This window comes from Equus quagga, chromosome 2, assembly GCF_021613505.1.
Source record: "Equus quagga isolate Etosha38 chromosome 2, UCLA_HA_Equagga_1.0, whole genome shotgun sequence".
Classification (NCBI taxonomy): domain Eukaryota; kingdom Metazoa; phylum Chordata; class Mammalia; order Perissodactyla; family Equidae; genus Equus; species Equus quagga.
Window position 1 is genome coordinate 174,565,326 of NC_060268.1, and position 14,124 is coordinate 174,579,449.

At 40.1% G+C, this 14,124-nt stretch overlaps 1 protein-coding gene across 8 annotated transcripts in view; it reads left to right on the forward strand.

The window, feature by feature from the left end:
* The window catches only part of PLEKHA1 (pleckstrin homology domain containing A1), a 52,501-nt gene that overhangs the window by 19,206 nt on the left and 19,171 nt on the right, over positions 1-14,124 (forward strand). For 7 of the 8 annotated variants that reach the window (XM_046652913.1, XM_046652916.1, XM_046652912.1 and 4 more), the window contains exons 4-6: positions 1,485-1,530; positions 8,706-8,803; positions 13,390-13,515. In XM_046652913.1, the coding sequence (XP_046508869.1) occupies positions 1,485-1,530; positions 8,706-8,803; positions 13,390-13,515 (270 nt within the window). Of the gene's footprint in view, positions 1-1,484; positions 1,531-3,586; positions 3,755-8,705; positions 8,804-13,389; positions 13,516-14,124 lie in introns of all 8 variants that reach the window. The other variant, XM_046652919.1, reaches the window with a different exon arrangement.

Here is a 14,124-nt window from a genome sequence, read left to right on the forward strand (position 1 = left end):
TACAAGTGTGCCTCTGTTTAAAAGACAGACATTTTACAAATAAAATAGTTTGTTATTAGTATTACAATAGAGCTATTCATTCTTACCAAAAAAAAAAAATTAGTCCTTAGACAATAAAGATTACATATTTAAAGGGAAACATTGTACGTTAAAGCCGTGTTATGTACATTTACAAAAGACAAATGTTGTTTAAGTAGACCCCAAGTGTTCTGGCAAATTAAGACATTTAATAAATGCTTCAGGGTAGCTCACAGCTTAAATTCTATAGCGACTCTTATTAGGCACCATGGAATTCCAGTGTAAAATAAACTTGAGCCCCCCAGTTTGCTTGGTTGCCTGCAATCTACATGTGCTGCAGTATAAATACGCTGCCAAGGGTTTTGACTCAATGAAGTGATGAGGAGAGGCCTAATTTATTGAACTAGTCAGTCGAGGAAGAGACTGCCCTTCTGTCTGTATCTTTTCAATTGCTGGTTGCCTGGTCTTTTTAAAAATAAAGTATTAACTCAGTAAAGCCGGCAGGCTGACTGGCCAGCTGCTTTCTCCTCCATTGCTCCTCTTTTAAAATATAACCTTTTCTGTGCAGTTCTCTTAACTTTCATCTCTGTCTCACAGCTTACTCAAGTTTGAATTGTACAGTTTGTACTCTACTTTAGACATGCTGCTTTTTTCCAGAATTTATTCCTGGAACACATTTTCCTGTGACTCAGAGCTGTGAATTTGTAGTTGGGATCAGTCAGGAACCCCAGACTTAGAATTCCTTTTGAAGGTACAAAACAGATTCTACACTTATAATTTCTAACGCTGGGCAACAGCGTGGCAATAGTCCTGAATGGGCTTCCAAGAAAGGGATATTATTATTTAAAGGGATAGCAGCAACCAGGTGCAGCTAGTTGCTTCACCTTCTCCAAGGAACCATGTGCTGCATGCAGTAAAGTGACCCCAGCATCCCGGGGTATTCTCATGTACAAGAGAAGATCCGGTGCCATTTTGATTGCCTCGTTGCAGACTCATGCCTTCTGCATTAATCTACTTTATTAAATACACAGTCTCCCCCTTGCCCACCCCCATTTCCTCTTATGGTTCACAGCTAACTTAGAAATATGCAATTTTGGAAGAATTCGTAGTTTCTGTAGAGTATTCATGAGGGTATTTTGAAAATTATGTTAAACTAAAAATACGTATATGTGCGACATAAAACTCAATGGTTTACTTTCAACTTCACATTTCCTTTGAAGAAAAAAAAACAGTTTGTTCAAAGAGAACGTGGAAGTATCATTTGTTTTAAACATCTTACATTTGGGACCCATATCCTATATTTAATTAATGTTATTTTTCGGTTGCCTTTAAAGTTTAATTTTAGATGTGTGTGCTGAATGTGTATGATTATTGGGAAATCATACATGTGAAGTTTCCACAGTGTATAAGGTTGGTTATAGTAGCATATGCAGAAGTGAGTGACTCATCTCTCCTTTTCTTTTTAGGTCAGCGATGCAACTAAGCTAAGGCCAAAGGCTGAGTTCTGTTTTGGTAAGTAGCCATATTTTATATTAGTTATTTTAAGTTAGACTATATAATTACATTGTGTTGTAAAAGAAAACAGTCATAGAAAACCACACAACACAAACCTATGGGTTAAGAAATTATTCTAAGACAAGTTCCTTTGAAACCGCCATCCAGGTGAAGAAATAAAACTGCTCCCCTACCCCTGAAGCCCCTTTCCTGTCTCCCATCTCCTCTGCCTGTTTGTAATCATTATCTGGGCATTTATAGTGATCGCCAGTGAGATTTCAGGTAACTTTTAACTTTCTACATTGTTATTATTCTATGTTAAATACATAAATAACGGAAAGGATTTGGTTTTCAGCTTTTGGGTAATGAGAAGTTCACAGTTTGGGGGCAGGGGTAGTTGAGGTTATCTGATTAACTTCTTAGGCAAACATTTAGTGAATTCTAGTGTTTGTGCACTGTGCTTGGCACTGGGGCTATGAGAGTAATAGGATGCAGTTGCTGCCCTTAGAATCTCACAGACAGATCCAGTACCAGGTAATTATCATTGTGTTTATCACAATCAGTAAATAAAGGATGTACAGCTATTCAGGAAGCACCAAGGAAGAGCTTTATATCCGTATTGGGGATCTTGGGAGTCAGGGGAGCCACACCGGATGAGGACACTTGAATTGGTGGCCAGCTAACCCTGGTCGTTATTTACCACTGGGGAGAAAAGGTGGGAGTAGCCCCCTCCCATGCTCTGTGGGAGAGAAGAGCGTGATGTGCACAGGGAACTGAACACTGAATGAAGCTGGAGGGGATGGTGAGAGACTGAAAAGCAAAAAGGCAGGTGGAAGTCAGGGGTAATATATTGGCAAGTGAAGTGTTGTTTTCTTTTTGAAAATGAGAAGTAAGAAATTAGCATCTAGAAGGTAGACATAAGTGAAGGAAGTTATGTTGTGTGTGTGGATAGGAGAGTTTGATGCAGGGAGATTGGTTAAGTGGCTTTTGAACTACTCTCTTTATGTAAAGGCCTTAATTAGGGTGGTGGCAATGGGGGGAAGAGGAAGGATGAAAAACCTTGGAAGGAAAAGTGCAGGACTTAGTGACTGGATATGTAGGAGTGGGAAGGAAGAGAGAGGCATGAGGCAGGTTTGCTTCAAGTAAAGAAAGGAGGCCTCAGGGAGAGCTGATTAGGCAGGATAAACTTTGATAAGGAGATTGAAGACGGGAGACGTCTAGGTGGGAATGTTCTGGTGACAGTAATTGAGGACTGGATGGAGCTTGAAGATCAAGGACGGGGAAATTTGGAAACTGTTGAAATAATGGGTGGTAGCCGAAGCTGGGAGAATTGATTTGATATGCTCTCACAGAGTATGTTAGTGGACGTTAGTGATGGAAGGGACAGAAATTAAGAGTGGCCAACTGCCATCAGAAGGGACTGTTTTACATTTAAAGTCAAGATACTTCCTGAGGTAGAATTGATGGTAACATTCTTTGTTCTCTTGTTTCAAAGGGTAGGTTTCTTCTGTAGGCAGTGTGTTAGGGCCAGTGTCTGACGGCAGTCATGTATATCAGGTAAGAAAATAGGATATAAGAAGAATGTAATGTAGCTGTTCGGAGAATCCTCTATAATGCTTTTATCACCACTAAGAAACTTAAAAAAGGTTATGTATTCATTACAGATTTATAATTTTGATTGCTGGATAGGAAAATGCCTCAGAGCCTTGTGAATGAAAGGCTACTGGGAGCAGGTCAAGTAGCAGAGAACTTTGTATTTTAGAATGTGTATGCACATACTCTTGACAAGTCTTGTTAATGTGAAATCTCAAACTTAGAGTTTGAAGGGACAGTAATCTAGAGTAATAGATTTGACATTCAGTTACTGGGTATTTAGAGTGGGTGACTTCAGTTGGACTCTAAGATGAGTTGTTGGTGTCTCAGTAGTTTATTGGTCCTCTACTACCAGAGGGAGTAGAGAAAAGATTCATAGAATGCTTAGCTTCAGAGAGGGAGGCACTGGCTTCTAAAATGGAACCACAACTTCCATTCAGAATGGCAACATAGAGACTTTGCCTCATCTCTTTCCTCTCAGATTTTCCAAAAGCAGTGAGAACAAGAAACACTGAAACCATCTTTGATGAAACTAGCAGACATCTGTAACCTACAGTGGATGGAGGAATTGTAAATAACTTGGCAGAGTAGAAGAAGAGGCCAATGAAAAGTCAGCTGTTTCAGTGTCCTGCCCCCACTCCAGCTCTAGGTAGGCTTAGGCACTGGTTACTCTTGGGGAAGCCACAGTGAGGAGGGACGAAAACGGGGACTTTGTTTGAATGTCTCTGTAAGAAACAACCTCTAGTCCCTACCTCCATCTGGCTCAGTCAGGCAGCCACCCTTCCCCCATCCCAGCAAGAAATGGCATGTGTCGTATCTCCAGAAATAGAATCCGTGAGGCTCTGGCTTGTAGACGCTAGTCCCAGCAAAGGGGAGAGCGGAGGAATGAAACTGAAAATGAAAGTCTGCCCACGGGGGGTGCTGCCGTTCCCTGTGTCTAGCCCCAGAGCATTGGGCAGCAGGTGTAGGTGGAGGTGGGATAAGGATCTGAATGCCCTACAGAAGAGAGCCACTGGTAGTGACATCCGGACCTTCCTACCAGAAGAGCTTGCTGTTCAGTGAGGTCCCTGTGCAGCAACCCTACATACCTTCCAGAGAGCTTCCAGTCACTTCTTTGCTATGTTTTTAAATTTGACTAGATAGCCCAAGATTCCATGACATTTGAGGAGTGAGAACTATCAAATAGGAAAAGGAACACGAGACAGTGCAAAACTCAGAAGAAAAAGGCAAAAATACTTAAAAGTGGAACACAATGATAGATAATAGGAGAGAAATAAGAAAGAGGCCCATTAAGAAAGTGCAGTGTCAGACTCGTAGAGAAGGAGAGGATAGAGAAAGAATAGAGGGAATAGAGAAAACGGGAGAAAAGGGGCAGAGAAACATGATAAAATGTCTCAGAACCACTCGATCCATAACCATATTTGAACCATAAACAGTTGTCCTAGGTTGTGAGATGAGTTTTGTTTGCAGTCAAGCTAATGTTTGTGCTTCAAGTTCTATCCATTTGATGTATTCACTCTGATGGGAAGTTTTGAAATGAAATAAAGAAGCACTCAGTGAAGAGGCAGCAAGAACACAAGCCTCTGGCTGCATTCATTATACACCACGAAACCCTGGCTTTAAAAGCTTGGCATCTTAGAGGTTTCATACAGGCTTTTTTCTTATTATTTTTTCAAAGTTTTTTTTCTTTGTTTCCCTGTCCCCTATCCCTCCAACGTTGCTAATATACCGCTTTTCGGTAATTTGCTTTACATTTTCTGCAATGATTTCTTACCTGGAAATCTCCAGATGATGATGATGAAGATGAAGCAGACTATCTGTTCTGACCCAAGTACTGTGCTAGTTTCTTTTCATATATCACCTTGAGGAAGGGATGGGTGGCATCCTGTTTCATAGATGAGGAAAACGGGGCTCATAGAGATTACTTAATTTTTACAAGATGATATTGCTAGTAAGTGCATGAACTAGTCAGGTCTGGCCGGCTCCAGGTTTTGATTTTTACCTCCGTCATATCACTATACCTCTTCCTGCCATGAAACAATACTTAAGGCACGTGAGTTTTTCTTTAGGTGCAAGGTGTACTGAGAGTCTTTTTAGAGGTATATTTGCCTCTCTTCCTTCCTTTAAAAGACATCCTTATATAAATGTTATTCATTCAAAAATATATGTATTAAGCACTTTATAACAGGTGTAGTGTATTACTAAGTGCTTAGATTTTTAAACTCTTCAATGTTCTAGGCTTAGATTGGTAAACAACATTGATGGGAAGAAGCCATTGTGAGGCGAGCTCAACTTCAGACTAAGCTGGGAAAAGATTATGAAAGTATGCTTTGCTGATTGTTATAAATTAAAAATCAAAGCTATATGTTGACATATATGATATCCTAGTGAGTTACTAATTTATCTTAATTTATATCTATCGCATTTATAATTTCTCCAGTCTCTAGTAAGATATAAAAGAGTGATTTGCAGTGTGTTAAATTTCTTTAGTTTCCAGCCTAGTTGTTGTATAGCACTTCACAAGATAGGATTTGACTTCCTTTCTAAGACCCTCATCTCAATTCAATGAAGCTCTGGTGTAGAGTGTTTTGGCCTCAGGCTCAATTTCAAAATCTTAAGCATTTGAGAAATAACTTTTTTTTCCTTGAGGGTTTTCATTTCCTCCTTCCTTTTGTCATATTCAACTGAATGCTAGTATATCATTTAAAATTTTGATGGAGACTTTGGGAAGTTATTTTTGTATTTCAAAAATTGCAACAGTGTAGCTCTTCAGATGCCTTAGCTCCTAGAATAATGTTTACGTTTTTAAAAATAAGTACACATAATGTATAATTAATGTGTGGTGTTGTGTTTTTGTTTTTTTGGTCAGGGAGATTGGCCCTGGGCTAACATCTCTTGTCAATCTTCCTCTTTTTGCTTGAGGAAAATTGTTGCTGAGCTAACATCTGTGCCAGTCTTCCTCTATTTTATGTGTGGGATACTGCACAGACTGGCTTGGTGAGCAGAGTGTAGGTCCATGCCAGGGATCCAACCTGTGAACCCCGGGCTGCTGAAGCAGAGCTTGTGAACTTAACCACTACACCACTGGGCCAACCCCTATAATTAATAAGGTGTTTGTTTGTTTGTTTGTTTTTGAGGAAGATCAGCCCTGAGCTAACTACTGCCAATCTTCCTCTTTTTGCTGAGGAAGACTGACCCTGAGCTAACATCCATGCCCATCTTTCTCTGTTTTATATGTGGGACGCCTACCACAGCTCTTTGCCAAGTGCTACCATGTCCACATCTGGGATCCGAACCGGTGAACCGCGGGCCACCAAGAAGCAGAACATGCGGACTTAATCGCTGTGCCACCAGACTGGCCCCAATTAATAAGTTTTTTTTTTTTTTTTTTAAAGATTTTTTTTTAAATTTTTTCCTTTTTCTCCCCAAAGTCCCCCGGTACATAGTTGTATATTCTTTGTTGTGGGTCCTTCTAGTTGTGGCATGTGGGACGCTGCCTCAGCGTGGTTTGATGAGCAGTGTCATGTCCGCGCCCAGGATTCGAACCAACGAAACACTGGGCCGCCTGCAGCGGAGCGCGCGAACTCAACCGCTCGGCCACGGGGCCAGCCCCCCCCAATTAATAAGTTTTAATTTGAGTTGACTATGGAAGTCTGTAGACAGCTGTATGTGCAGGTGTGCTTTGCTTTATACAAATAAATATTCACTAAAGGGGTATATATAAATTAAATTGCACGAAAAGTTCCAAATCTATTAAGATTTTAAATACAAAGAAAATACATAAGTGCTAGAAAAATAAAGATATTTATTTTTATAATTTTGAGTTGGAGAGGTTTTCTAATACAATATGAAAGCTAGAGTCATTAAAGGAAAAGGAAAAGATAAAATATTTCTGTTTGGTTAAAAATACCATGAACAAAGTGAAAAGACAAATGACAGACTGAGAAAAGTACTTGAAATCAAACAGAAAGGATTAATATAAAAGTTCCTATAAATCAATACAAAATAGGGGCTGGCCCCATGGCTGAGTGGTTGGGTTCACGCGTTCTGCTTCAGCGGCCCGGGGTTTTCCTGGTTCAGATCCTGGGCGCAGACATGGCACTGCTCGTTGGGCCGTGCTGGGGTGCCATCCCACATGCCAACGCTGGAAGGGCCCACAACTAAAGATATACAACTATGTACCAGGGGGCTTAGGGGAGAAGGAAAAATAAAATCTTAAAAAAAAAAGAGAGAGAAATAAACATGGGGCTGGCCTGGTGGTGTGGTGGTTAAGTTCGTGTACTCTGCTTCAGTGGCCTGGGATTCGTGGGTTTGGATCCTGGGTATGGACCTGTGCACCACTCATCAACCCATGTTGAGGTGGCATCCCACATACAAAATAGAGGAAGATGGGCACAGATTTTAGCTCAGGGACAATCTTCCTCACACACACACAAAAATAATAATAAACAACTCAGAAGAAATATGGGTAAAGAAAATAAACGGTTCACAAAACAGATACAGATGACCACTAAACATACAATATTAATTTGCCTCAGTAATCAAATTCAGATTTAAACATGGTATAATTATTCACCAGTTAGGTTGTCACAGTCAGGAAAACATAACACATGAGGTATTTCAACGAGGGGATTTGTTACAGGGATTGGTTACCCAGTTGTTGGAAGGCTGAAAACCACAAAGGGAATGCTGAAGTAAGGCAGAAATTAAAAACTGCAAGAATAGCTGCCACTGCCAGGGCTGGACAGACACAGGGAAGAGATGGTGTTGCCAGAACCTAGGTCTTTGGAGAAGAGGCCACCATGAAGCTAGTGATTGATATCTGAGGGGACTGCAGGGCCATCTAGGGAGAGGCAGGAGAGCCTGGAGCAGGAGCTGGTTGTGCACTGCTGCTGCTGCTGCTGGAGGGAGGTGAGCAAGAGCAGGAATCTGCAGGAGAGTCCCCTCTCCCTGTCTCCCTCCCACCTTCCAGTCTCCCATCAGTACCTCCTGTTGGCAGAATATGACCTGAGCTGGCAAGGAAGTCCAGGAAATATTGTTTGCAGACTCCCAGCCCAGTGTCACAGAACCTTGGGGCTGAAAACAAGAGGTGGCTGACGATCACAGGTGCTAATAACCAGGAGTGGTGTGGGGTATTAGACACAATAGGACTTTGCATATGCTATTGGTAGGGATGAAGATGGATTCAACCTTTTGGGAAGACAATTCGCCAGTATCTGTAAAAATTTTAAATGTGAATTCCCTTTGACCCAACAAGTCTCTTAAGAAGTTTATCCTATAGAAATGCTAGCCCAAATATGGAGAAATATATGCACGTGATGTTTCATTGAGATATTTTAAATTTCAAAAATTGGGAATAAGCTAAATGTCCACCATTAGGGGATTGGCTAAATATGTTGTGGTATTTCCATTTAATTAAAAACATGGCCCTTAGAAATAAGAGTTTTCCCTATGTTAATGAGTGATGAAAGCAGTATTTTATATGATCTAACATATTGTCACATCCAAGGGAGTCACAATATTGAAGCTAGCTGCAACATAAATTTAGAGGTAACAAGTGCAAAATTTCGTGTTTTGTAGTTTATTTTTTCTCTCAACAGTTATGAATGCAGGGATGAGGAAATATTTCCTACAAGCCAATGATCAGCAGGACCTAGTAGAATGGGTAAATGTGTTGAACAAAGCTATAAAAATTACAGTAAGTATTTATATTTTTTGTGAAAAATGTTTAGTATCTGGAAGTGATCTTTACATTTTGGAAATACACCTACTGAATGCCCAGCTTACCAATAGGTTGTGTATTCAAAGTTTCTTTAAAAGACAGGTGTTTATAAAGTAAATACATTTTCTTGTACATGGTGACTGTTGACCCTTAAAATCAGCTCATTAATGCCTTTCTAACCCATTATATACCTAATAAGGGTATAATAATATTGTAGATTTTAACCACTGCTTACAGTCTTTCTAGGGGAAAATGCACATAGAGGTCTGCCTCGAGGATGTGTTTTCCTTCCAGAGTAGATTAAGAGGCTTCCTGCCACCTGCCTGGGTCACGGGAGGAGGCATTCCCGTCTTCAGAGCGTGACTGGGGCTGGTGTTAGGGCAGGAGTTGAAGGTAGGAGCAGGAAGTAGGGGTGAAGGGTTGAGAAATGAGGCACAGCGGTGGTCACTGGTCTGTGGAGCTGTGGCAGCCAGAGGGTCCTGCCCCGCTGCCCTTGGGGAGTTGTCTCAGCTGCTAAACTTCATGCCTTCATGCCGCTTGTGCTTTTCTCCCTTGAGTTCCAGAATCTGCTACCCTTGCAACTCCTTCCATGCCACAGCTTCCCACTTTCAGCCTGGGCTTCTCTTCTTTTTAATTTCCTGATGAACATTTATATGTATTGATTATTTACAGTGAGCGAGGCCTTGCACTGAAGGTTTTACCTAAATTACCTGGGAAAGTGAGGCTCAGAAGGATTGAGTAAAGTGCAGGTCTCATAGCTGGTAGGTTGTGCAGCTGTGAGCCAAACCCAGTCTATGTGATTCTGGAACCCAGTGCCTTACTGCTTCCTGAAAAAACAGCCTTCTCCTTACTCTTTGTTCCTAAAGCAAAAAACCAAACTTTTCTGAGAGCGTTTGCTGCTGCTGCTGATGAGCAGGCAGATCAGTTCTGCGCCCTGGTTATACTTCTCCTTACCTTTGCCTCCTTCCTCGCTGGCAGAGAGACACATAGTAGACCCGCGTGGAAAGGGTTGGGCAGGAGTGTCTGTGTGAGGTTTGTGTACACTGAAGTGTGTTCTTGCTAAAGTGCAGTTATTTACTGACCCTACACGACTTACTCTCAAAAAACATATGCCCTGCAAGTCAGCATATGTTAGTCTCTTGTTAGTTTCCATCTAAAATGAATGATTCCATATTTATATCACAACACAGTGAAGAGTTAACATAACTAAAGCTGTTCTCAGAGTTAAGTCGAATTTTTTGTCTTGCACCAGAACAGCTTGTTACCACATGACAGAACACCCACGCGCTGCATCTGAGCTCTGCATGAAGCAGAAGTTATTTTAGGTTTGTGCAGTTTCAGGAAGGCAGTTTTTTGAACTGATTCAGAAGTATGTATTCTTAAAAGGTTTTAACTGATAGTTTTTAACTCTTTTAATAAATATTCCCTATCTGGAAAATTTCTTTAGAAAGACAAGATCTAGTAACTTTACTGAATTAACTTTTTACAGTTTGCGATTATAAGCAGCACTGGTTTCTTAGTGCTTAAAGAGAAAAAGGAGTGAATGATCTCAGGCTTTTTACCATTTGGAGGTTCGTGAATTGCTGTATCTAATGTATTAATGGTCTGAAACCATCTTATGTAAATGACACTGGTAAACTTATTAGGGATTGGGTAATGTTTCAAAGTATGCATACTTTTAATTAGCTTTTGTGGTCTTGCAGCTTTATTTTATATGTTGAAATTTTTCTAGTTTTTAGGATAAATCTGTTGATATTCATGCTTTTATAATACATGTTTTTATAATTCACCTTTAGAAAATATAAATACAAATAAGATACAGAAATCTTTAGCTTGTTAACAAAGTAGACTATAGTAACTATAGTAGGGTGAATGTAGAATTGATAACACTTAATAAAAATCAACTTTATGTAGATACGCATTTAATTCAGGATAGCAATGAAAGAATTTCCCATGCCTTAATATTAAAGATACATTTTTGTTAATTTTATTCTTTAAGAAATCTTACCAGTTTTAATTTCATATGCATTTTAGACATTTAAGTCTAGAAGGGTGTGAAATCTCTAATTTGTCATACTTTCCTATGGAAATTGCTGATGATTTACATGTCAATTTCTTTGAAAAATTAAAGTTTACATTTTAGTATATGTATAGTTCACCTTTCTATGGAATCACTCCAAATGACATTTTGGTCAACTACTATGTAGTTTAGTGGTCTGCTGAGTAAAATGTGATATACATACTTAAAATTTTTGGAAATCCAAAATTAGGTTTTGGAAGTATGTGGTTCCAGAATAGGGGTGGGTAGTGAGTGGGGGGTAAAGGGAGTGGTGACAGTCGAACTACTCCTACTATGCCACCGTGCCATCTTAATGGACTATCCTCCATCACTAGTCTGTGGCTCTCCTTACTTTCCTCAAGTCTGTGTGAATCTGTATTGGTGGCTGCCATTGAAAATTTTTTCCCCCTTATTTAAAAAAAAATGAAAGCAGTAGTAGAGGAACCAATCCTGAAGGGAGTATCAATGGCTAGAGTTTTCTGTACTTAATGGGGTGACTTGGACACATTTGCTCTATCAAGATCATTGGAATACGTGATGCTGTTCATTAGAAAACACTATGGGCTTCCTTGGCGAATTGTGTCTGGGTGTACTGTCCTTTGTAGCCCTTTCACTCATATATTTATGTGAATCTTGTCAAGTAAAATTCTGTCCATTATCATATTGCCTTTAAAAAGCACTCGAAAATGTACAACCTCTTAGAAAAAACTCTTAGAAGAATTCAGGAGGCATTCTCCTTCAGAATTCATTTCTCTTTTCTTCCTTTCCTGTTTCTCTCTCTCTCTTGTTTCTGCCAGTGACTGGCATTGTGGTGTAAATAGGAATGTGAGGGTGGAGGGTTGTGCTTGAGGCCTGGAGAGAAAGCCGTGAGGGGAAGCATCTCAAGGGGATACAGGGGAAGCATCTCAAGGGATATGATGTAGGGAAAGTGAGGAGAGGGAGTTTTAGAAGTCGCCAAGAAGACAAGTTATTTATATCCATAAATAACATTTATGCAGATTGGAATCTCCTACAGCTCAGCGTCCTCTCATACACACACGGACCAAGTTTGCCCAATATTTTGCAAAAAGATTCTTTGTAAAGCCTGATGTGCAGACACCGTTGTATACCTGCTTTCTCACAAAGCTGGTGAGAGTAGCTTCATCAAAGAGAGCATGCAGGCTTTGGAGCAGTGATTGCAAAAGTGTGGTTTATGAACCGCCTGCCTCTAAAACATCTGCTGTTCTTGCTTCAAGTGCAGGTTTGTGGACTGCACTGTGGATTTTCTCATCAGAATTTCTGAGTATGGAGCCTGGGAATGTGAAGTTTTTAATAATCTTCCCAGGTGATACTTCATGCACAGTAAAGCTTGAGAAATCACACTGCTTTGGGATCATATTAATAAATGGTTTGGGTCTTTGAATGCAATGTGAATGGTGTCCCCTACAGCTGTGCCAGTACCCCGTTAACAGGGATTAACTGCATGACAGGCAAAGTTAATCACTGGAGACAGGTTAAATATCACGTTCAGCATCGTAATTGGTACTGAGCATATCTTTCTATGTTTTAGTCAAAGCCTTAAAAACTTATCGTTCAGACTACATGAAACAATCTATTGACAGAAATATTGCTTGGCCAGTTTCCCTTAGGCCACAGAAGAAAAGTGAAAACATGCTGTAAACATTTGTGACACCTTTAATTCTTTGATTCTACTTTAGTGAAATGTTACTATATCAAATTCTGCAGTCACAGTCATTGTTTATACGTGTGAGCGATTTGTCACTGCTACAGGTATTAGAATCCCTTTTTAAAATTCCTCATAAGTTTTAAGTTATTTTGAACATTTTGACTTTTAATTTATGTTAAATATTTTATTCTTTTTCCTACTGATTTTGGATTCATCCGCTGAGTCAGTCTTTCAGCATTTATTGAATACTTAGTGTGTTTTCAGTAGTAGACTCTGTCCTGAAGCTGGTAATGATGAATATGCCACGATCCCTGTCCTGGGAACATTGCAGAATCATGGGCAAGAATGGAGGAAAGGGAAGGGTAACTGCGCAGGGCTGCCGTGCAGTGTCAGGTGCTCTCATCCACGGGTTGTAGTACAGTGGTTGAGTGTGGAAGAGAGTCATGCAGTCTTAGCTAGAACGCAGCATAGCCAGGATCTGAATCTGCATTCCCTAATGCCTCTGAGCCTCTGTTTTCTTAATGCTTCGGTGGAGATATCGTCCCTCTGCATAGGGTTGATAGGAGGATTAAATAGGAAAATGTGTGAAACAGTGGCCGCCCAATTAAGCACTCAGTAAATGATCACGGTGTTATGAAGTATCACTGTAACAGAAAAATTAGGATGGGAACTGACAGGGATATATATATACACAGTATAAATATTTTTATATATATGTCAGTTATCTGTAAATGGGTGATTAGTTAAATGGATGATTATATAAATGGAAATTCTGTGATAAAAGAGAGTCTCAGATATAATGCTGGTTGCCAAAGTTCGTTTGACTTCTTGTTTTAGGTACCAAAGCAGTCAGACTCACAGCCTCATTCTGATAACCTAAGTCGCCAAGGTGAGTGTGGGAAGAAGCAAGTGTCTTACAGAACCGACATTGTTGGTGGTGTGCCCATCATTACTCCAACTCAGGTAATAAATTAATTCTTCCATTGTGTCATGGTTTAATTACTGTATGTTGACTTTTTCGTATTGTTATCCAAACTAAAATAGTATACCTTATTCTGAATTAATATAAAAGTCGGTTCATAAAAAAACTTTATATTTGCTATTTCAAAAGTATGCATTTATTGTAAAAAATTTGCAAATCACAGATAAACACTTAACAGATATCCAGATGGAAGAAATGCATAGGGCAGGGTATGTAGGAAGGGGTACAGAGCTTCCATGCCCTTTCTGGGTACTCTCCCAGCGCCTCCATGTGTTCACTAACCTAAAGCTCCTGAACCCTGTACTTTTGGGCTTTTTATGGAGGCCTCCTTATGTAGGCATGATGGGTCAGTAACTCCATTTCCGGCCCCTCTTCCCTCTCTAGAGAATGGAGGGTGGGGCTCAAGCTTCTAATCATGGCTTAGTCTTTCTGGTGACCAGCCCCTGTCCAGGAGCTCATCTAGAGTCACCTTGTGAGAGCAAGAGATGCTCCCAGTGCTCTTCTCACTTAGGAAATTACAAGGGTCTCAGGAGCTCATGCCAGGAACCAGGTGCAGAGACCAATATAGATATTTTCTATTATCCCATAAA